This window comes from Bufo gargarizans, chromosome 1 (genome assembly GCF_014858855.1).
Source record: "Bufo gargarizans isolate SCDJY-AF-19 chromosome 1, ASM1485885v1, whole genome shotgun sequence".
NCBI lineage: Eukaryota > Metazoa > Chordata > Amphibia > Anura > Bufonidae > Bufo > Bufo gargarizans.
This window is the reverse complement of record NC_058080.1, coordinates 286,912,902-286,938,415: the sequence shown is the minus strand read 5'-3', so window position 1 is coordinate 286,938,415 and position 25,514 is coordinate 286,912,902. Positions and strand designations below refer to the sequence as shown.

Below are 25,514 nucleotides of genomic sequence, written 5' to 3'. Positions count from 1 at the left end.
ATGCCGGATCCATCATTTTTTCCAATGAAATGCATTAATGCCGGATCCGGCCCAGAGTGTTCTGGCAAAACGGATCCAGCATTGTGGTCTGCGCATGCTCAGACCGCAAAAAATGTGAAAAATATAAATGCCGGATCCCTTTTTTCAGATGACACCAGAGAGACGGATCCGGCATTTCAATGCATTTGTCAAATGGATCAGGATCCTGATTCGTCTGACAAATGCCATCAGTTTGCATAAGTTTTGATGGATCTGGGAGGAATCCTCTGCCGCAAGTGTGAAAGTAACCGTATTCACGCAATCACTGATAACGCCACTCTCCTGTACCGATAGTTTTTTACAGGGCTGCAAAAAAGCAGAGATATACATGTATACATTACAAGTTTTACTAAATCTTTTCCCACAAAACTATCTATCAATCTGCTCAGCTCCTCCGGCTCTGTACCATGCTGCCTGCAGATTGCACTGCATTTTCATGGTGACAGGTTCCTATTAGAAAATTCCTGCTAATAATCAGTCACAACTTATAAAGTAAGTACAGCCCCACGTGTATAAACATACAGCATTTAAAAAAGGGGCAGCTACTTTTTTATAATAAATGGCATTGAGGGTTATAATTAATCAAACAATTAATGAATAATTGATCTAACAAAGGTTGACCTTAATAGACACGTGTCTTTTTTCAACCTATGCAATATATTCAGTATTAATATTGCAGAGTTCATACATCATACTATAAGTATTATTGCAGTAATGAACCTCAATAGACACAGGTCTGATGGTGCAACAGATAAAAGCTGATAAAATATACAGTTTAGTATTTTCTTACTGTCATGTGGAGGGAGGATCCTGGAGAAAGTTGCGGTGCCTCAGGGTGGTTGGGTAAAATACCAATATTGAAAGTGTGTCTGTCTTGGGGGGCATGATTTGTTGATGCACTGGAAATCTGTACACATGAAAAAGAGCAGACTGTAAGGCTGGCAGAATTCAGCACTTTTCTTCACCCATATACTGTAGATCAGAAGCTTATATATTCTGTATATTATAGGGTTTTCCATCTTTTATTAAGTGACGGGCAATTCTAAGGACCCATCTGCTTATGGCTATTGCTGAATAGCTGATCAGAGGTGGTGCAGGGTGTCGGATCCCTGCCAATCACCTAATAATTGCCTATCCTGAGGACAGGACACCACTTTAAGTGCTTTTTTAATTAAAGATAAGAACAGAGACGCCATTTACTAAATCTATACCTCTCTCATTCGTTCTCCATTCTCACAATGTCCTACCTCATAGAAACAGAAATAAAGGGAGAGATTTACTAACCAAAATGCGCCAGAATTCTGGTGCAATGTGCACCAAAAAGACTGGTGTAAATGCTTTGCAAAACATTTGTTGTTTTAGACACCAGACACTTTCAGACGTATGGCCGTTTTGCAAATTGTAGGATATGTCCTATTTTGGTCCGTACTGCGGATGAGAATAGTCCCTTTTATTGACGGGAGTGAGAAAAATGAGAAATACACACAGAAGGTGTCCTTTTTTTTGTATCCGTTGTTTGTGGACCAAAACACAGACATGGCCATTCCATTTGCATGAAGCCTTATACTCTGTGTGTGACTTCAGCCAAAGGCTGTCAGTCACCGACACTGATTTCAAGATGCTGCCATATACTAGAACTGATACCAAATAGAGAAGAGATAAAAATAACTTGCATTATATAAACACATGAATAATAATAGCAGAAAAACAATGAAAATAAAGTCTGTAAAATTAACATGAGAATCCAATCAGAGCCACATGAAATGAAAATCCTATAATCATATTATTGTCCCCCATTAATTTAGCAGGAATTTCCATAATTAACCAACAAAGGAATTATTTAGGTGTGAGGTGGCAGTTATCCTGGCAGCACCCTGGTATTCAATCTTTAACCCCTGTACAAGATCTGGACTTTTCTGCAGGGGAGATACCAGGCTGCTACCTCCTGTAATAGTCCTGATGTGGTTGACAGCTGACCGAGTCAGAGGGTCAGAGACACATGCGCTGGGGACCAAGTGATCAGGCAAACTCGGAGTCAGTAACAGGCCAAGGTCATGGCAGGCAAGTTCATGTGAATCCAAGAAACATGTCAGAGATCAGGGCAGACAAACAGAACAACTTTGCTAGGGCACCTATTGCTCAGACACCCTCCCCTAGGAAAAGGTGCCTTAAGCACCCCAGAATTGCCAGCCATTGGACAAGTGCAGGCCGCAACCCGCAGTGGCAGACGAGACAAGGTATTCCGGCGGCTAGGCCTGCTGCTTGTGTGTAGAGGAGGGCCAGAGGATTTGGGCCACCATATCCACAAGTACAGAAGCTGGGTTAATGATGTGGCCCCCGCGCCTGCCCCAGATAGTAGGACATTGGTGGGCACGAAGCACCGCCATAACACTATCTGTCTGTTTATCTATTATATATATATATATATATATCTGTTATAAGCCACTGTATGCCCCCTCAGAAACAACACCTGAGACCACATCAGTATTACAGCACGTGAATGAACTCTATAGGAAATCCATGCCTCCCTATAAAATCCAACACAGTGGTACAACATTGGCCATTAGCAGTATGTAACCAGTGAACTAATAATCTGTGTGCTGTTTAGCAAACACTGTACCAGGTGTGTAATACCAGTAGATTTTATGTTCTTAGTCAGACATATAATTTTCCTCGGAGAGTAGTAGGTAGCGAGTTCATTTAGAGACAAGACAGTAGTAATTTAGAAGAGCGTTAAAAAGATTTGCTTACATCTGCTTAAAATGTTCCCAGGTCACTCCTTATCTGTCTGTGTTATCTAGTGAGTTACTCTGCAAATTGCTTTAATCACCTGTACTGATGGATTGCGAGGGTGCAATCATCAAGAGGTCTTGGAATAATCGCTAGGATGAACTCTACATGCTCAACTTCCTGGAATAAACAGATGCTCATCTCCTCGCCAAGGATATCACTGTGCAAAATGATTCTTGGCATATAAGTATACAAATATATTTCTGTGTATACATAATTAAAGAGGATTTACACCACAAATGTAACACTGGCATACATTAGTACATTACATTATGGAACAGTAGCCAGGTTTTAGTAATTATGTCTGCTTTTACTTGTAGACATTTTTTTTTTCTTTGCAAACGTGACAACAGAAAGTGCATCATTAATAGTTGTCACCTTCCCATAAACTTATTATAAACTGTGACATGAATCTCAATCAATAACTGACAGCTTTATCATCAGTTTTTGAGAAGCTAAATCAAAGTGACACCCATGCACTTCCCCCGTCACTTGTCCGCAGCAGCAGATTTTCTGAGAATAACAACATAATTACTAAACTGCTTTACTACTACATCATTTTACACCTTGGCTGGAAATCCTCTTAAATTAATATAAAGATATTACATGCTAGGTCCTGCAATTGTTTGAGATAGTGTTTCTGAGACTTTTATACTTGTGACCTATCCTCTGGATAGGTTATCTCGTTAATCGGGTATTACCCTGCCTGATCTTCGCTAACGAGCGCTCATAAGAACGCTTGTTATCGATGATCTAAAAGATTATCTGCCACTTCCCATGATATGAGAGCATGCATCTGGTGAGGGTATGTCAGGAGACTATGCTAAAGTCCCATCCACAGCCAGAGAAATCGGAGGAAAAGGAGATAGATGTCGGGAGTAAACTCACTGCTGACAAAACTCATTCAACTCTGCTACAACCATAAAACACAGAATACGAAAATATAATTCTGTAATTGTACCTGGAAACTGAATGCATCTCGTCCTTGTAAATGGGATCCAGAATGCCTGTACCAAAGCAGTCCCTCGTTGATGTCCTGCTGTGTGAAAGAGTTGGACGGGGTCGCAAATCGTCCATCAGGCAATCGCTGCCAACTATTTGCTGGACCGTCAGCAGACATAGGAGCCAGAAGGACAACGTCACCTGAAATTGGCATAATTTGTAGCTCTTTGTAAGGTGCCCATACACAGTGCAGACCAGCGGCTGCATCCACATGAAGATCACTAACAATTGCCGGGCTGCATTTACACTAATGTTTCAAATGGCAATTATCAGCAATCTGCATGTGTATCCTGTGGTCAGACCACATCAGTGTTGGACTGAGATTCCATGGGTCTACCGAAGGAAATAATTCTTGAGGCCTAACCCCTATATCAGGGATGGCCAACCTGCGGCTCTCCAGCTGTTTTAAAACTACAACTCCCACCGTGCCCTGCTGTAGGCTGAAAGCTGTAGGCAATGTAGGCATGCTGGGAGTTGTAGTTTTGCAACCACTGGAGAGCCTCAGGTTGGCCATCCCTGCCCTATATCATCAATAAAGTGTAATTGGTTTTGAATCAAAGGAATAGACCCTAGTGGTAAGTGGTTGTAAAGACAGCTCCAAATGTTTTTCCTCCTTGATGCCTAGTATGTCTTCAGACCCTGGGGCTACCAGAGAATCCTCCGATACTCTGAGACCGGTGAGCCAGTCCGACCCTGGACTGCACCGTATACCAGCAACATAAAGCTGTTTGTGTGCCAAATGTGCTTCCATTTTTACTGAAAACATACCTTCAGTTACAATGTGAAGCACATTACCCAGACTGAGAGATTCAGACATACCCATCCCCTAGTACCTAGTAATTAACCCCAAAATGTCAGGATATTATGTAGTTTGCAGGTAACAGGCAGATAACTGCTATGACATAACATAAGGTACAATAGATGAATTAATTTTCTACATAGGAAAAGATCTGCTTCAAACTGTATAAAAAGAAGAAACAATTCTCAAAGAGGTGGCCATACTAATAAGTAGAGAGCCTGCTACATACATAAAGTTGAAAACAGAGAATGGTATTTAGTCTTTACCAAATTTCGGATGATCACTTGTAATGGTGTATAGGATATCGGAGTCGGCCACGCCAAAGGCCCTAGCCTGCAGGAGTCTATTTGATATCTGAAGCATTCCTCCTTCTGGAACCCAAACAGCTGAGTTTAATACAAGCTGTATCCCTCCGTTTATCTGTAGTTAAGGGAGGAAGCAAGGGGTTAATACAGAATATTAAGAAGCAGTATTTCACTTCAGATTTCGACCATAATAAATGTGCCGATTCAGGATATTTACTTTAAAAAATTGTAAATCATTAAAATGTTAATAACACAATCCCTGCTTAATGTAGTCAGCACATTTCTAATTAATAAAGCATATTAGAATAAATTATATGTTTTCAACTTGCTTAGCTATTTAGAATGAAGAGGATTGTGTTTCCATGTACAGGGACACTCCTAGCCACCTCAATTGCTACCTGGACAAGTAGCAGCTATTCAGCTAATAAAGTAGGGCAGCATAATATGCCTGCATTGTGTGAATGGAAGATTACAACTGAAAGTGATTCCGGTCTATAGGCGGCACTAGCACTTTCTGTCTGTACTAGTTTATAAGCATGAAGCTCTGTTAGGTCTCCTTGCAACAGATTTGTATAGAAATCGACAGATTCTCTTCTGGACAGGACATCAGTATCTGATCGGTGGGGGTCCAACATCTAGGACCCCTGACGATCAGCTGTTTGAGGCGGCATCGGCGCTCATAGTAGCTCCTCGGCCTTCTCTCGGCAAACAAATCATAGCACTGAACATTGTATAGTGGCTGTGATTAGTATTGCAGCTCAGCCTTATTCACTTCAATGACACTGAGTTGTGCACAGGCCATGTGACCGATGAACGTGACATCACACGACCTAGGAAAAGCTGCAGAAGGCTGCGGTGCTACTGCAAGTGCTGGGGCATTCTCAAACAGCTGATCGGCGGGGGTCCTGGGTGTTAGACCCCCACTGATCAGATACTGATGAGCTATCCAGAAGATAGGTCATCAGAGTAAAACTCCCAGAAAACCCCTTTAATGACTAGGAACTTAAAGTGGCCCTGGAAAAAATACTAAAAGTGGCCCCCAGTTTTGTAGTCTGGTCCAAATTGATGGAAGGCAGAGCCAGCAATACCATATTGTGGTACATTATACCACCCCGACAGAGCCAAATACCACAGACCATCACATAATACTGCCAGCAGCACAAAATACGTGCCCAAAAACCTTGGGCAACGGCCCACAGGAAATTTCCCTGTAAGGTCTATGGCCAATCCGCCCCTGCTCTATGCCAGCCTTCAAATAAAGATACTTGTATCAAATAGAAGTATAAATTTCTGGAATACCTTCTCTGCAACTTTGACATGAAACAGAATATTCTGGAAGTAGTAGCCATCATTTGCCTGGAAAACAATTACATCTGATTGACTTTCAGAGCCGTCATGGATATAATGAAGCGCTCTGTTTGTAATGTCATCGAGTCGGAATTTGTGGATGGGCGTGTTCCCTGGGGGAATCACCACCTGTCCATATTTTGGAGCCGTTAGAACAATAACGGTAACATCCTGGGGATTATCATCATCTCTTAGATCAAGGACAAAACCACTGATAGATCCAACTTCACCTTTGCCAACCACTAATTCTTCATTTCTTAGGATGTATGGTGCCTTTTGTGAGAGGGAAAGAGAAAAAGATGCATGAGATATCACCCAAGAAAACAAAACAAAAAACAGTACAACTACAGTATACATCACCAACCAACTGATTCCAAATGTAGTATATACTTACGTCTGTCCAAAGATATAAAGTAGGTATAAATCCTTCCAAAGAAATGTTTTCTTAGACTATTTTTCCCCCAGTAATTCCTCACTATATATATGCTTGCTGTTAGTGAATAGACACATTCTTACTTGCATTGGGGAGCTATAATACATTTTGTCATTTCCATTTTAATGAAAATAACAGTACTAACTACAGTCCATGTAATACCACTATAGTGTGCCCATATAACGCTACTGAATGAGGGCCAAATATTAGCATGTACCAGGTAACAAGTTAGTTAATTCTGATGAGGGTTGTTAGCTCTTGCTGTAAATCACTGTGAGAGTATGGTGGAGGTGCTTAGTTTATGAACTCGCAAGGCATTCACCCCCATTGGTAGTAGTAATAAGTCAGAGTAACTGGACGTCTATTGTTTTTGAAGACATTTCGTTAGTTATCTGAATGGCTTCCTCAATTATCATGACTTGTACAAGACATTAAATACTGGTGACTCATGCTTCAGTCAGTGTAATCTGTTTATCATAATCAACATAAGATCAAGAACCCCGTGGAGGTAAGATGTTGATTGCAATGTCATGACTGAAGCTATATAGTTGCTCTGACTTATTACTACTGATGTGCCATGATCTGGATGATTGAGAACCTTCAGAGACACCCCTTTTGGTTCTTCCAGAATATAGCTATTGTGTCTCAATATGATCTCCAAAAGTAGACTACAAGAAACAGCGCTACAGTGTAACATATTGTACATCTGTATATATTCATCACCCATGTCTTATGAAGACAACCACATTATTGCCGGTAGCAGTGATGCCCAAGGTTTGATAAAATAACGATACTCCATATACTTTGCTAATCACACCATGGGTTGCATATGATCATATTGAACATTACCTTAGTTGACACTGCTTGTATGTTGATTGTCTTTGGCTGCGAGTAGAGATGTCCATCACTGACTTTTAGTGAAAAGAAGCCTTTCCTACATGAAAGTAAGAAATTTAGATAAAACACACATTTAGGGCTCATGCACACGATCATATTGTTGGTCCAGAACCGATCTACATTTTTTGTGGATTGTACATGGTGGATTGTCCTTGTTTTCAAGGGAGTTAAGCAGCCTCCAGAAGAGTCTGGCAAAAGCTTGCTCCTCTCTCTCCACGGACCCATTAATTTCTATGGGTCTGGAAAAATGTGGACAGCACACGGATGTTTTCTGTGTGTTGTACGCATATGTATGGCTGTGCCGCGAAATTATAGAACATGTCGTATTCTTGTCTGTCAAAAAATGTCTAGTGAAGGGAGTGAGAAAACTGCAGCATGTACACATCCGGCATCCATATTTTGCAGACTGCAAAATGGACATGGTAGAGTGCATGAGGCCTTAAAGCAATAGTAAATGTGCAATTATGTAGAAGGGAACTTGTCAGCTAATGTTGCTGTGTACATGTATGAATTAGCAGAACAATCTGCACTTTTTTCATCAAGTGTATATGCAAAAAGCGTATCAACTAATAATACTTTTTAGCATTTTGCGTACTAACAGAACATTATTTCTTATTTAGCATTTTATTAGAAGCCACATAACATGATCAAGAAAGTCTACAAAATTGTACAATGTACTTTAACTGATTTAGGACTATAACATTTTTTATTAGAATTTAAGCAGAGACATTTTACACACTTCATAAAACTGGGGCATTGTAAAAGCTTGATAATAGAGATGAGCGAACTGATTTTAAACTAATCAAATTCATTATGAATTTCACACAAAAAATTGGATTCAAGGGAATCCAGAACTTTTACAATTTGTTTCAAATTGCTCAAAATGGTAGTCACAGACAACAGAGAAGAAGGCATCTTACATAGTAACATAGTTTATAAGGCTGCAAAAAGACATCCAGTTCAGCCTGTTATCCTGTAAGCTGATCCAGAGGAAGGCAAAAAGAAATTGCGACGTAGAAGCCAATTTTCCTCACATTTTCCTTGCACACGGGCGTCACAGATTTTGTGCGGATGCGTTGCGGGTGCATTGCAGGAAACCCGCTCGAGTGCGCAGGCCATTTCAGTCAGTTTTGTCTGCGATTGCGTTGTTCAGTTTTTTCAGCGCGAGTGCAAAGCGTTTTAATGCGTTTTGCACGTGCGTGATAAAAAAACTGAATGTGGTACCCAGACCCAAACCCAGACTTCTTCACTGAAGTTCAGGTTGGGTTTGTTGTTCTGTAGATTTTATTATTTTCCATTATAACATGGTTATAATGGAAAATAGAATTCTTTAATACAGAATGCTAAGTAAAATGTCCCTTAAGGGTTAAAAAGTAATAAAAAAATTACTCACCTCATCCACTTGATTGCGCAGCCGTTATAGTCTTCTTTCTTCTTCTTGCAGGACCTGCAAAAGGACCTGCGCTGACATCATCGCACTCACCACGTGGTGAGAGCGGTGATGTCAGTGCAGGGTCTGCTGAATGAAGATAGAAGATCCTTCACCCATAGTCATATATGTCACTGTCACTCTGACATTACTAATTCTGTCTTGGTGTTAAAGAGCTTGGAAGGGGTTGTATACAGCCCTAGTACACCCCAAAGTGTCATACACAACTTTTCACGGTAACTGGGGAACTTCTGATTTGAATTAAACTTTTTGGAACCAAATTGAACCTGACAGCTGCAAACCCAAAACGAATTTCAAGCAATGTGGTCATCGCTACTTAATATAGTAGGTAATTTGTTTCTTGCATTTAGAGTAATATTATGATAATAGCCGTGTGTATATTTTTTATTTTTCAAGACAATCTGGAGTTTTTTTTAGTTGTACTATTTTGCAGGTGTATAAAATTAATTGCTTTTTTTATTGTACATACATGCACTCTTCTGATCACTTGTACCATAGACTGCACTTCTTTTGCAGTCTATGGAATTCTAACAGACTGCCTGTCAAGCCATGTCTTGGGCATGGCTTTGCAGGCAGCTCACTATGACAGCACTGGAGGCCTTCACAAGGTCCCAACCTGTCATAGCAACTGAACAGACCCATTTGATTTCGCATTGGAGCTCCGATTGTAGGGCAGAGGGAGCCCTCTCCCTCTGTGTAACCAATCAGATGCTGCGATTGGTACTGACAGCGGCATCTGATTGGTTAAATGATCAGGATTGGCGTTGTCTCTGATTCTCGTCATTGTGGGAGGATGCTGGCTGTATTACACAGCTGGGACCAGTTGCAAATGTAGCAGGATCAGCTGATCGCCCTGCTCAATACACCTTGCGCCACGCTGACCTACTATTACGTCAGGGGGCACAATGAGGTACATGCATTCAAGCAGTCCATGCACTAGTATAGCAAATCTACTATGTGCGGGTACAGAATTATGCTATAATTTACACCAGTTACTGGCAAATAAATTATAGTAAATTTGGAAGTCAATACATGTGGCCTAATACTGCTGCAATCTTTTTCAGTACTGTTGCAAATGAGAAGTCCCTAAAAATGGCAAAAATAAAAACACTATGACAGTCGTTAAGGGGTTAATTTTAGCATGTTTCAGGATTTTTAAGCATTATTAGAGTGTTATGCTTGAGTATAAGTTCCTTACCTTGATTTCTCTTTGCTGTGCTTAAACCTCACCCTTTGCTCAATCAGATCCTTCCAGCTAAAGTGCGTGTCCTTGTTTAGATGAATCTCCTTGCCATGCGTTATTTTCACGAGCCGGCCATTGGCTGGAGCAGTCACAATATGAAATGTAAGAGCAGCCTCTTCTGTATCCAAATCCTGAACATTCATAAAAGAAAGGTCCAATGGTCTTACTGCGCCAATCCCTACTGTGAAAGAGCCATTCACTAGGAGAACTGGAGGATGTGAGTTAACTGAAATTGATGAAAAAAAACTATGTTAACATAAGTACTGTGGTCAAGTACAGATTAAAGGTAGGGAGCATATTTGTGAAAAAAAAAATTATGTTTAACTTACACAAATAAATAATTACAGTCTATTCCAACTACTTTCAAGGTGCTTATAGACATTAGATAAATGTTGCCGACATTCTGGCAAGGTTCGCCCAAATAACAGATGTCGGGTTAAAAACAGATGTGGCATTTTGGATTTCAACCTGGCCAAACTTTTGTTTTCAAGGGAGTTAAGCAGCCTCCAGAAGAGTCTGGCAAAAGCTTGCTCCTCTCTCTCCACTGGGAACACAAACGCGCTTGGCTCAATGAAGGGGTCTGGAGGAATAGCTGTTGATTAAACAAGCTGGGCTGACAAATCTAATGTGTATGTCACAGTCAAATAGTGGAAAAGCTTTTTATAGTCTGTGTGCTACTGGGGAAGGATTTTCCAATCCAAAATAGTCCAAGAACTCTAGTATGATGCCACAAAGTTTCACACATGATTACTGATAACATAAGGCACTGGTTTTATCAATCATGTGCTTTATAGTATTGAAATGAGAATATAGCTCCAGAAATCACAATTAGCAAGCAACATTTTGGCCCAGATATCTAAAGTTTAAGGTCAGCTTTGCCGCTACAGTTGTATACAGACAATACAATTTTTACCAACAATCTGATATTTATGGGGCCACAAGACAGGTGGATAACTTACGTTAAGGGAAAGAGAGTGGACAGATTTATACACTTACGAGCAAAGGGGTAACAATGTTTTCAACTTTTGACTTTTATCTCACCATCCACTACAGCTTTCAAAGTGAGACTACCATCATTCTATAGACAATCATCTTGGCTATCTTATACATAAATTGGACTTGCAACTATTTAGCATATGATTAGTTGTGCAGATTCTTGTCATTTAACTGCATTGTTACTGCTTTGCTCCTGGTAGTGGAACAATCTTTTTCTTGTTGTCTACTATTCTCACATTCCCTAATAGCTCAGTGTGTTATTAGGTTGATTCCCAAGCGAAAGGTCATTGGTTCAAATCCAGGAAAGTATATGAAGAAGATTTTCCAAGAAAAGAGAAACAGCATTATCCAGTTTATCGATAGCAGGATCTCGGCCAAGAAAATTGCCAAACTGCATCATGTGAGTGCCATGACAGTTAAAAGAATATGAAATGAAGTCCATCCATTCCAAAGCCAAGAGGTGGACATCCAGGCAAAATATCAGTCAACAAGTCGGCTCAGTTCAATCAGGTCTATCAGCTCTGGCGCGACAAACATGGCAGTGGAGGTGGCTTGTATGCTTCGTAATAGTGAGATCACAGACGTCCATGCAAGCACCGTGCAACGGGCATTACACAAGTCTGGAATGGTAGCCTGAAAAAAAGGTGAAGAAGCCTTGACAGTGGACTGTAGAAGATTAGAAATGGGTGGTTTGGAGCAATAAGATGAATGTCAATAGAGTGGGCTCTGTTGGGTGAAAATGGGTCTGAAGAAAACAAAGAAAAAGGGGGCTAACAGATTGAGAAATTGAAGGAACTGTCAAGTTCGGTGGAGGAAGCCTGATGGTAAGAGGTTGTTTCACAGCCAAAGGCATTGGATACTTGACCAGGATCGATGGTAGTCTCAGCGCTGAACTATATATGAGTATTAGGGATCAACCGATTTTTTAGGGCCGATACCGATAATATGTGAACTTTCAGGCTGATAATTTATACCGATATTTTGGGTATTTTCATTTTTGAAAAAATAAAATAAAATTCCTACACAAATCTGCAGAAAATGTATGTTTATTGTTAATGTGTAGTTTGCTTTTTTTTTTGTAAATCTTTATTTTTCATTTATACTTAATATTTTGGTGTTTTATTTTTATTTTCTTAACATTTTTCTTTTGTTTGTTTTTTTACTAACTTTTAGCCCCCTTAGGGACTAGAACCCTTGTCCTATTCACCCTGATAGATCTCCATCAGGGTGAATGGGAGCTCACACTGTCCCTGCTGCTCTGTGCTTTGTGCACACAGCAGCATGGAGCTTACCATGGCATCCAGGGCTTCAGTAGCGTCCTGGCTGCCATGGTAACCGATCGGAGCCCCAGGATTACACTGGGGGGATTACGCAGGGGAGAGGGGATCCTGTGGCCACTGCCACCAATGAATAATACTGGGGGGCGCACTGCGCCACCAATGTTTTTAATACTGGGGTGGGGGGCGCACTGTGCCACCAATGATTAATACTGGGGGGATCGGGGGGGGGGGGCACTGCGCCACCAATGAAGATAAATCTCTCATTCATTCATATACAGGAGGCGGGAGCTGGCTGCAGAATCACATAGCCAGCTCCTGACCTCTATGAGCAGTAGCTGCGATCCGCGGCACCTGAGGTGTTAACTACCGCAGCTATTGCTCATAGAGATTTCTCTTCATTGGTGGCGCAGTGGCCACAGCCCCTCCCCTTCTCTTGTCCTCCTTCCTCTCATTGGTGGCAGCAGCAGCAGCACAGGGGGGAGGGAGACACTGCTTCCTTCTCCTCTGTGCTGCTGAGGGAACACGGAGAGCGCTGTCAGCAGCGCGATCTGTGTTCCCTTTAAGCTATCGGAATATCGACAAAATAGATGCCGATACCGATAGCGGTCAAAATCCTGAATATCGGCCGATAATATCGGTAAATCTGATAATTGGTCGATCCCTAATGAGTATCCTACAAGATCAGTTACTTCGTACACTCGAGTACTATGGGTATGAAAAGGACGACAGTGTGTTCCAGCAGGACAGTGACCCGAAGCATACATCGAGATTGGCAAAGAAATGGCTTAATGACAATGAAGCATAGGTGCTGGATTGGCCCCTACAGTCCCCAGACCTCAACTGGTGGGTACAGTGGAAGAAAAAGCTGTATTCGTATTTGTGAGTCGACAAGTATGCACCAATATTGAAAATGTGTAGAAGAGACCTGGGAACAGATTTTGGTTGAAACATGCTTGAATCTGATCGAGAGCATGCCCAGAAGGATTCAGGCAGTGTTGAAAGCCAAAGGTGGATTTAAACAATACTAACAAAATATAAAAATTTCGAATTTTAGGAGCAAAACAGTAACAATGCAGTTACATGACAAGAATCTGCATAACTAATCATATGCTGAATAGCTGAAAGTCCATTTTATGTATGAGATAGCCAAGATGGTTGTCTATAAAATGATGGTAGTCTCACGTTGGAAGCTATAGTGGATGGTAAGATCCAACAAAAGGTGTCGGACCTGTGGTTTGAGCTTCTGTCCCTCTTTTTTATAATTCTTATCTTTGTAGCGTTAATGTCTTTTTTTTCCTGTATCTTATTAATTACTGAATTGTAATCATTTATATCTTTTGCATATAGCACTAATATACTGTGCAGTAATATATGATCCAGATTCACACTGGCTGCAATTTTTGCTATGCATGTAAGGATTTAAATAACATTACTATCAGAAGGGAAGGAAAACATTCTGCTCCATTCTCCATCTAGTTCAGTGGTTGTGCACCTGTACTTAGTGCACCCAGATGCTGTCAAATTGTTGCAGCTGCAAGAATGCCATTCATTCTCTCATATTGCGACCTGCTGTATGGTAATAAGCTCACTCTGTCTTCTGTACGCTACAACAGTTGAATAGGAATGACGACTGGGTCTATGAGGCATTCCTTTGGGACGGTTTCACTAGGTATGCAGCCTTCATGTTTGCTTTAGACACGTGAGCTTGCATTTTTAGCAGTGTTGGTTGATATCATGAATTCCCCTGGTTCATAAAATCAAAAAGATAAAGGTATATCATCTTATGTACAGTACAGTATTCTCTGTGCTGTTTTATATTGCAAAGACACACAGGCACAGTAACAATGTAATTACACTAAATCGATGATCATTAATTCTAACATAACTTTGAATTAACTTGTAACTAATGTGACGAATAATAATCATTATACTATCATAAATGAATGCTCAGTTAAGGAGAATTTGTAATTATTACAGCACTCATTACTTTGTGATTGAAAGCAGTAACTTCCCCTGCACGGGCTTCTTGGCTCCCATCTTTCTAGCATCATTCATATACCAGACAACTTGTGTAATTTTTACCACTATCTTGCTGCTCATTACTATATGTAGTAGGATTAAATATGAATACGGAAACAGTTTATGACGCGTTTAATAATTCTACATGACCAACTTGGAGTGGAATGCATATGCAAGCTTTAATTGCATGGACACATTTATTATGTGGACAAGTCAAATTCTGCCCCTTGTTATAATATCAGCACTACAGTGGTGCCACTAGTGTTGGAGTTGTCCAACTGAATTTTTTTTTCTGGGGGTAAACTGTAGTGAGGCTGGTAAAAGAATTAAAAAGAAAACATCTCACACTTACCTTTCCAAGCCCCCTTAGATAAAGCGTAATGTTATCGGCTGCAGTGGTGACGTCCCATATACCAATGCAGCCAATCAATGTCCTTTAGCGCTGAGGCTAGTGATTGGGCGCACTCGTCACATGTGGTATACAGGAGATCACTGCTGCAGACAAAAAGGTTACCGTACATCGTTGGCAATGTTGGATCAGAGAGAGTTTTGAAAGGCGAGTTTAAAAAGAACCTGTCACCATGAAATGCAGTGCATTCTACAGACAGCATGCTATACAGAAGAAGTTGAACAGATTGATAAATAGTTTTATGAGAAAAGATTCAGTTTACCTTCTAATCTATTCATTAAAATCTCAGCTTTTTCTGAGTTCAGTAAACAATCTTAACAGTAATCGACAGCCTTCCCTGGATAGGTGATCAGTATCTGATCAGTGGGTGTCCAACACCCAGAACCCCTGCCTATCAGCTGTTTGAAAAGGCACTGGCGTATCTGTGAACGCTGTGGACTTCTCCGTGCTTTCCACACAGGGCTGTACATTGTAGAACGGCTGTGCTCGGTATTCACTTCTATGGGGCTGAGCTGCGTCTAGGCCACATGACCGATAAACAAGTCATCACTGGCCTAGGAAAAGTTGAGAGAAGGCCGATGCACTACTGCAAGCTCAGCTGCCTTTTCAAACAGCTGATCAGTGGGGGCCCCGGATGTCGGTCCCCATTGATAACAAACTGATGACCTATCCTGAGGATTAAAGTCTCAGAAAACCCTTTAATGAATAAGTTGCAGATCATGAAAAATAAACTATAAAAGCAGTACACTGTTCTCTCAGGCTGCAGCCGTGTCTAACTACCCCTCCTTCTAATACTAGTGCAGGTGAGCCTGGAAGTATATGAGGAAGGGGCTGGGTTTAGTGTGGATAACTTTTGTCTACACAATGAGTGTGGCTGTTTTGTTTGAAGGTATCTCCTAGTTACTAATAGTACTCAATAGACTTGGTTACAACCATGTGGCACTGTAACAGACTACAGAATACTAAAGCTACCAAGATAAATCCCGTTCCTCATTGCTCAATGGTGCAATAGCAAGGCAGACTTGCTTTTCAGGTTCCTGGGAAGGCTGGGTTACCATGTGGAACAGTTTTAGGTGTAGAAAATAGTCTAAATTTAAGCCAGCAAGGAAGCTGGCTTACATTTAGACCTGTGGTGGATGCACAGAAGTTATGTAGAGGCCAGCGCCTCTTCATAACTTCAGCGGATCCAACGCCAGCTCACAGGGTTATTAAGACTGGCGACTTTAAACATAAATGATTAAACTAAGAATCTACCTATTGTATTTTTATATTACAGTCGCCAACCCAGAGGTTTAAACCCAGAGTCAGGAACTTATACAGCTTTAGTAATTGAAATAAGGTTGTGATATACTATGATATCTTATATACCAGTGATGGCTAACCTTGGCACTATAGCTGTGGTGAAACTATGACTCCCAGCATGCTCCATTTATTTCTATAGAGTTCTGAGAGCAGCCAAGCAAGCGGGGCATCTTGGGAGTTGTAGTTTTACCACAGCTGGAGTGCCAAGGTTAGCCATCACTGTTATATACATAATGTATGTCCTTTCCTTTCCTGAAGTGGGGAAAATGCAGGCCATAGTTTAAAATACCCTGTATGTCCAGAATATTCTAATTGAGGTGAAGATCTGGTCATGTGACTTGCCGTCATGAGATCGGATTACGTTTTGAAAGTTGATTGTAGGGAAGCAACTTTAGATCATGATTACGGACAGTTCAGAGTCTGAAACGTGTAGATCTGTTGCTGGGAATCCTGTCTTGTAACACTGGATTTTAATCTGTGGATTGAATAAAGCCTATAGGTATTTTTGCCTTGATCTATCCTTGGAACTGCCCCATAATCTAAATCATTAGGTATCCAGTGACCAGTGTGTACAGACTAACTTTCCTCACAGAGATTTGTTCTTGATCATTGCTTAAAATGAGATCATTAAGATAATTATTATGTATATTATCACCTTCAACAAAATGTTAGTAAACCCTTTACATAATTCTTGTTATTCTGTTTTGTAGGTGACCTTGTTATAGAGAATTGCATTAAAATGTGCCTACAAGTGATTATGCCTCTTTATTACAGATGTGATTACTATTTATGTGAATAAAACCAGTGGCTCAATACAAGTGTAGTGAAGAACATTTCATTTTATTATTTCAGGTATTGTACAGGATAATTTATCCATCCACCGTGGAGTAGGTGACCAGTTCTAGGTAATAACATGACCACGCACCATACAGACTCAATTACACAAGAATTACACATGTTTATTTTTCACTGACCTTCACATCTCCTTGTCTTACTGTTTCCTGAGAATCCATGTCCACAATGATGCACACAGTGATGATCCTTTAAAAACGTCTTATTGTCACACATTTTGCAACGCTGGGAACTGTCACATTCCAGACATCCAGAAAAGCAGGCTATAAAAGGTAATATAATTCATGAAGCTTACGTTACTGTGTATACATAATTAAGCCACAATGTACCAGGCTAAATGAATAAGGCTACTTTCACACCAGCGTTTTTGCTGGATCCATCATGGATCAGCAATAACGCTTCCGTCATAATAATACAACCGTCTGCATCCGTTAGGAACGGATCCAGTTGTATGATCTTTAAAATAGCCACGACGGATCCGTCATGAACAGTCAATGGGGGAAGGATTAGTTGTGAGTTGTGAGGGATCCGTCTTATTCCGCACCACATCGAGGACACAAAAACGCTGCTTGCAGCTTTATTCTGTCCGAAATGGGGACGCAACCAAACCGAACAGAATGCATTCTGGTGCACTCCGTTTCGTTCAGTTTTATCCCCATTGACAATGAATGGGGACAAAACTGAAATGTTTTCTTCTCCGCTATTGAGAACCTATGACGGATCTCAATAGCGGAAATTTATGCTGGTGGGAAAGACACATAGAAAAATCTAAATAAATATTATTAGTTGTGAACAAGATATTTCTCAAAATTAGTGACAAATTATTTGCTATGGTCTACTTACAGAGGCATGTCCGGTCAGAGTGGTAAACATGATGCTGTTGACCGCACTCGGTGACGCACTGTCCGTCCAGAAGATAAAATGGGGCTTTGCACTGACTGCAGTGATTGACATCAACACAGAACTGACAATGAGCTCCACACTCTGCAATACACAAAGACATTACTATTTATAGTCCCAGCTAAAAGAGGAAATAACACACACATGACTATTATAAGTAGGGGCGAGCAAATCGAGCTTCGGATCAAAGATCAGAAGTTGATTTGTTGCAAAACTTCGTTTTAATGCTGTATGGAGACCTGTCTCCGTGAGGGATTAAAATGTATGGGCTTCACAGAGTCAAAATACGTTAAGTCCGTAGTCGGGGGAGACTGGTGAATAACTGGTGAATAACTTCAGGCTTCAACTCTACAACTTAAAAAAAAAAATTAAAGCAGGAATTCGAAGTCTGTGGAGGTACCTGCTAGTACTGAAGACTACTTCGGATTCCTGTTTTAAAATGTTTTTGAAGTTGTAGAATCGAAGGCCGAAGTTATTCTCCAAAGTTTTGCGCGCCTCTGGCGAAATCCATACATTTTAATGCTGTACGGAGACAGGTCTCCGTACAGCATTAAAACAAAGTTTTGCAACAAATCGGCTTCGGATCTTGGACCCAAAGCTCGATTTTCTCACCCCTAATTATAAGGATCACACAGAGCTTTTAAAATGAAGTGGATGTGGATTCGCTGTGTCACTTGAACAGATTTGGCATGGGCCTACTCCTTAGGGCAGGTCTTCACCCTTTAAACCCTGTACTGGGATTTGGACTGCACTGCAGGGGAGCTACCAGGCCACTACCTCTTGGAGTCGTCTTTGTTCAAGTGACTTCTGAGTCATGGGGGTCAAGAGACACCAGTGAGGGCACAGAGGGATCAGGCAAGACCATAGTCAGGGACAGAGTAAAGTCAGAGCAGGCAAGAAATGTACAATCCGAAAAACAACCTGAGACCAGGCAAGCAGCTATGGGTCAGTAAAGAGATCAGACAAGAGCCAGGTCAGACAGCACTGGATCAGTTCCAGAAATCAGGCAGAAGTTGGTACAAGGAACAGACAAATTAACAAATATCACACCTTTTCAGGAAACTAGCAAACTAGAACCTATTTCTCAGGCACCTTCTTACAGGGGAAGGTGCCTCAAATACCCTAAGGTGACCAGCCATAGGCTGGTGAGGGAGAGGTTGTGCATACTGGCTCTTACAGCACCCTACAAGCAGCAAGAGGCATGATGGGAGACACAGCACTACTCCGACAGCTGGGACTGATGTGCAGGTGAGGGAGATGCCGGTGGGACTGGGCTTCTGAAGTCCAGGGACAACAGAGTGGGCAAGAAGGAGAAGAGTTGCAGTGGAGGCACGGCCCAACGCCATAACTTTTACCCACATTTTTCCTATGGTCATATTATTTTGAGGACATTGGTACAGTGGTAACAAAATTGCACATCAAATTAGCAGTATGGTCATTGACGTTTTTTATAGACAGTATAAGGCTCTATGCACATTGCATCTGAGCCTGTTATTAGAGGGAGAAGATTTCCAGACCATACCTTCAACAGAAGGCTCTTACATTTGCCACTAAAAAGCATCACATATAGGATACCATTTTTTCACTAGCTCTCTGTATAGGAAAGTGCAATCTGCCTCATTTTCCAATACAGATTTAAAACTAGGTATGCAAATATATACCAGCCCAATGAAGGCCACAAGGACTTTTGGTGAATATGTTTGATGTGTACACCAAGAGCTTATTGCAATTTTTACACTAAATGTAGGTCTCTAACGTACTGTGCTTAAGGACTAATATTTTATATGGTATATAATGTAATTGGTGTACAATGAACAGAATGTGACACTATCACCAGGATTAGGGGGTAATAAACGCCAGTATTTATGGGGCCGGACTTTAATAGGCCTTTTACATTGTTTGGGTAAATGCTTAGCAGAATGAAGCGTGCTCAGACATTTTTTGCAATTTTATACACTTGCTGAATCTATGCGGAATACATTGCTGGCACAGTCTCAAGGACTGTTTTTAACATGAATCTCACAATCACATTATAAGATGACAGCATATGATTATTATAGCACACGGGGGATATATTTACAACCAGCACGAAAATCTACTTGGGGTGGAGACAAGAACGAAGCAGAACTAAAGCATATTAAAAAATGATAAATATACAAATAAGCAATAGCTATATGAGGAGGACGTTAAGATGAATGAAAATAATCGAGAAGGAGACGAGAAATGAGAATGTAGATGACAGTAGGATGCATTAATATTTATATAGCAGATGGTGATGACCTGATTATCTCATGGCCAGGCAGGAAGCGGAGAAGGAGGCCGTATACTGTAAAAGGTCATCAGTAAAGAGTTAATAAATAATGGATTGCCTGGCTTATATCCCCAGGAGGTAAAAACGTCCATGAATCTAGTATTTCATGTTTATTTCTAAAAAGGGAACACCATAACTTCTCTGAGCAGTAAATAAATATATGCAAATTCAAATTCAAGAGTGTCGGCTGGTTTCTCAAGTTGTCAACCACAGCGAGCAATGAAGGAGAAGGCCATGAAGTGATGCGGCTGCAAACGGCTACAACGGGAAATGAATGAAATATTTCAGCTCATTAAAGCAACAGCAATTATTCTGATCTTTATTATGGTATAGGTTTGCTCAATGTAGATTCAATGTAGATTCAAATAAAAAGCGTGTTACGTGCTCTAGACCACATGCTGCAAACAATATCATTTCAGACTATCCAAAAACCCACATCACTGCTGGTTTTGTCCACTTTCACATGGTCAGTATTTTTAGCCCAAAACCAGGAAGATTTATGTCCCTTCTGTTATTTGGATCCACTGCTGGTTTTGTCTTCAAAATACGGATGCAATATGTTGACCAAGTACTGACCATGTGAAAGTAGGATAAATGAATCCCAACGACATAAAAACCAATTATAGATGTACGTAACACTTCAGATCTCCATCATCTACAAGGTACTGCTCTCCCTGCTCATTCTTGTAGGACAAGGAAAAGAGGTGACCAGCACAAAGCAAAGCTGAAGGAAAACTCTTCCAGAACGCACAAGTAGAAGGGCTCGGGAAGGAGTAATATAGCACATTTCATAGCTGCAGAGATTAGACTTGCCATATGATAAATCTGAGGTAAGTTTGATCTAGCACATAAAAGAAAAAGAAATGGATTAGTCTGTGGGAGACACTGAAGTCAAATCAATGTGAGCAGTGATGCAGTGACAATGTTGACGGTGCTAGAGGTACACCTCAACAGCTGATCGGCAGGGGTGCAGGGTGTTGGTCTCCTGTAAATCAGTTAGTGATGGCCTATCCTGAGGATAGACTATCACTTAGAAAAGGCTGGATACCCCCTTTAAAACAAATTTGTATAAACATTTAGTTACACTTTAAGGAAAGAGTGGTCTGGCATATACTTGCAATACGAAGAACTAGGGAAGAATGAGTTCACCGAACTTTTACTAATTTGTAACTAGAAGGGATGCACATATCTCACATAACTCTTACTAGGGATCTATGCCATAGACAGTAGGGATGTAGCTAATGGATGGTGTTAAAGCATAGAGTAAACCAATTAAATGGTCCACAAATAAAAAAAAAAAATGCAGTGAAAATTATTGTTATGTTGAGAAACACACTGCAACACTTTTCTCGCCCCTGCACTGTTCTATGGTTGCTATATACACATTACAGATAATTAAAGGCTATGGACACCTTTGTGCACTAAAAATCAATAACCCCATATCTTACCGTAATGCAGCACATAATACAATTGCACTGGTTTGTTTACTGGTATCAGCTTTGCTTCACATGCTCTCAGAAATGCTCTGATATGAGTTTTATGCCGTCATCTCCTGTGAGGCTCTGTGGGCGTTCCTGTGGATGTCACATGCACCAGCACAAGCTCTGCTGCCCCGCCCCCACATCCTGTTACATAACAGCTATCAGCCACTTGCATATAGGCTACAGTCTGTAATCAGCAGATCTATTTCTCACTTTCCATTCTGTAGAAACTCCATTATTTGTAGACACAATAGATATTTCTGCTGGTGACGTTAGTGCAGCGATCTACAGTCAGAACCATGGCGGTATAAGCAGGATATACTGTATTTTTCCCCAAAAAGTGGGGGAAAATGCCCCTGCGTCTTATGGGCGAATGCTGCCATTTTACATTGCAGTCTGCGATGCTGCAGCATCGCAGACTGCGATGTATCAGCCGGAGGGAGGAGGGGCCGGTGGCATGCAAATGCGGCGGGGCCGGTGCGGTCACTGTACTCCGGCCCCGCAGCTCACTCACTTACTTAATGCCTAAACCTTTTATATTAATAACTTTAATTGAAGTTCCGATCCCCAGCCCCATCTGTACTACTTACTAAATGTCCTGTAGCAGGCAGAGCAGGGCGGGCAGCCAGCCATAACTCACTGATGTCACGTGCCTGCGCCGCCTATGTCATTCATAAAGTAGTAAGTAGTACAGATGGGGCTGGGGATCGGAACTTCAATTAAAGTTATTATTATAAAAGGTTTAGGCAATACAGCAGTGAGTGAGCGGCGGGCCCGGAGTACAGTGACCGCACTGTCCCGCCGCATTTGCATGCCACCGGCCCCTCCCACAGGTTTAGCTCCGGTATATTAGGGCATCTGTGGATGCCACTATTATGGGGTGGGGGATATGTGTATGGCACTGTTATGGGGTGGGGGATCTGTGAGTGACACATATATAGCAGTTCCATCCACAGATCCACCCCCCATAACAGTGCCATCCACAGATCCCCCTCCATAACAGTGCCATCCACAGATCCCCCTCCATAACAGTGCTATTCACACAGATCCCCCCCAATAACAGTGCTATCCACAGATCCCCCCATAACAGTGCCGTCCTTAGATCCCCCATAACAGTGCCATCCACAGATCCCCCCATAACAGTACCATTCACAGATCCTCCCATAACAGTGCCACCCACAGATCCCCCCATAACAGTGCCATCCACAGATCCTCCATATTAGTGTCATGCACAGACCACTATTAGTTCAAAACCCACCAAAAGCACACCTTTTGGTTAAAGATATTTTTTTTCTTATTTTCCTCCTAAAAAACCTAGGTGCGTCTTAAGGGGGCGGTGCGTCTCATAGGGCGAAAAATACGGGTAGATCTCATTACTGACAGCTCTCACTACATGCACTCTCTTCTGAATATAGTATTGTGTGCAGTCCACACAGTAAGCGGTCACTTTTCCCACACAGATTAGTACAGTGTGACGACATACAATGCTATATATATATAAGTACACAGTGGGGGAGATTTATCAAAACTAGTGCAAAGGAAAACTGGCTTAGTTGTCCACAGCAACCAAGCAGATTCCTTTCATTTTCCAATGAAGCTGTGAAAAATGAAAGGTGGAATTTCATTGGCTGCTATGGGCAACTAAGCCAGTTCTACTTTACACCAGTTTGATAAATGACATTTATATATATGTAAAGAAAAAAAATGTCCGCACTCTCAAACACTTTATTCACTCCTGTGGTCGCAATGTTTTCAGCTCATTCACAGAGTCTCTTTTAAAGCTATGAACTAGAACGTTGCGACTAGTGTTGAGTGAACTTCTATTTTGAAAGCTTGGGGTGCAAGGCTCAGGTTATCTAAGAATTCTGTTATGGATTCCGCTACCACGGACCATAAGGGTCCATTCACACGTCTGCAACTGTTTTGCGGTCCGCAAATTGCGGATCCGCCAAACATGGACACTGGCCATGTGCGTTCCGCACACCCTATAAGAATTGGGCCGCTGCCACAGCAGAGCAGCAGCCCGATGGTTTTCTCCTCCATTCAGCGGTCCCTGAGGACCGCGACATGGAAGGGGTTAAACGACCGACACCGATTCGGTCATTTCAAGCAGAGTGTCAGCTGTATGTTACAGCTAACATTCTGTCCCGCTACTGCTCTGCAAACCTTGACTTTGGGGGGAGGGAAGGTGAGGGGGGCTTATTGCGTCGCCTGCCACCCTGAAGGGAGGGGAGGGCTTGTTGCCTCGCCGGTCATCCTGAAGGAAGGCGGGGAGCGGGGGGGGGGGGACTTGTTGCAGTGCCGGCCACCCTGAAGGGGGGGGGCTTGTTGCCATCCTAAAGGGGAGGGGGTGACGGCTTGTATGGAGGTGAGGACGCCCATTTTACATGTGGGGGAAGTGGGACGGCATCCTGCCACTGACACAGCAGAGCAATGGCCCAATGGTTAGCCCCTTCCATACAGCAGTCCCTAAGGATCATGGCATGGAAGGGGTTATGTCTGCAGTTTGAAGCAGACTGTCAGCTGTATGTTACTGCTGACAGCAGAGGTCGCAGTAAATTTTTTCCAGAAGAGTAAAAATACTACTCTTAAAATTTTGAGGAGTATTTTTAGCTGAGGAGGAGTATGAACTTTTCGGTAATTTGTATATATAATGCATAGGCCCACATAACGTTATGAGGCTGATATTTCTGCAGGGAAACCATTGCTAGTCTCCCATGCAGAAATAAATGTAGACAATTTTACATTTATCCAACATTATACACTAAACATAAGACCACTGCTGCAATACACAGCGCCCACCTGACGCTGCCATACACAGCGCCCACCTGACGCTGCCATACACAGCACCCACCTGATGCTGCCATACACAGCACCCACCTGACGCTGCCATACACAGCACCCACCTGACGCTGCCATACACAGCACCCACCTGATGCTGCCATACACAGCGCCCACCTGACGCTGCCATACACAGCGCCCACCTGACGCTGCCATACACAGCGTCCACCTGACACTGCCATACACAGTGCCCACCTGACGCTGCCATACACATATTACATACACAGCTCTACCACATGCCCATTACACAGATAGTTTACTATGTACACATTGCACATACAGCTCTGCTACATGTCCATTACACAAAACTACTGTGTGCACATTACACAGAAAACTGTACAATAGACTTGTTACACTGACATGTGATGACATGAAATGGACCTGCAAAAACTCTTCCGTTACAATAATACAAACGCATGCATCAGTCATGAACGGATCAGGTTGTATTATGTCTTCTATAGCCATGACAGATACGTCTTGAACACCATTGAAAGTCAATGGGGGACGGATACGTTTTCTATTGTGTCAGAGAAAAAAACTGATCTGTCCCCAGGCAGCGTTTTGGTGTCCGCCTCCAAAGCGGAGTGGTGATGGAATGGAGGAAAACTGATGCATTCTGAGCGGATCCTTTTCCATTCAAAATCCATTAGGGCAAAACTGAAAGTAGCCTTATACACACCTTCCATACATAAAGTACCTCTGCATTCTCAACCAGCACAGTCCTACACAGAGCCTGTGTTCCCCTAACTCCTCCCACACATATGGCTGATCACATGACTGTGACATCACCACAGGTCCTGTAACCACAATGTAGTCTG

At 41.8% G+C, this 25,514-nt stretch overlaps 1 protein-coding gene across 1 annotated transcript in view; it reads right to left on the bottom strand.

The window, feature by feature from the left end:
- Positions 1-25,514, bottom strand: part of FRAS1 (Fraser extracellular matrix complex subunit 1) — a 436,383-nt gene that overhangs the window by 118,065 nt on the left and 292,804 nt on the right. The window contains exons 25-32 of the mRNA XM_044304452.1: positions 18,007-18,147; positions 17,286-17,426; positions 10,261-10,531; positions 7,565-7,649; positions 6,235-6,555; positions 4,897-5,050; positions 3,791-3,972; positions 830-946 (exon numbers count right to left, since the gene is read on the bottom strand). Of these exons, the coding sequence (XP_044160387.1) occupies positions 830-946; positions 3,791-3,972; positions 4,897-5,050; positions 6,235-6,555; positions 7,565-7,649; positions 10,261-10,531; positions 17,286-17,426; positions 18,007-18,147 (1,412 nt within the window). The remainder of the gene's footprint in view (positions 1-829; positions 947-3,790; positions 3,973-4,896; positions 5,051-6,234; positions 6,556-7,564; positions 7,650-10,260; positions 10,532-17,285; positions 17,427-18,006; positions 18,148-25,514) is intronic.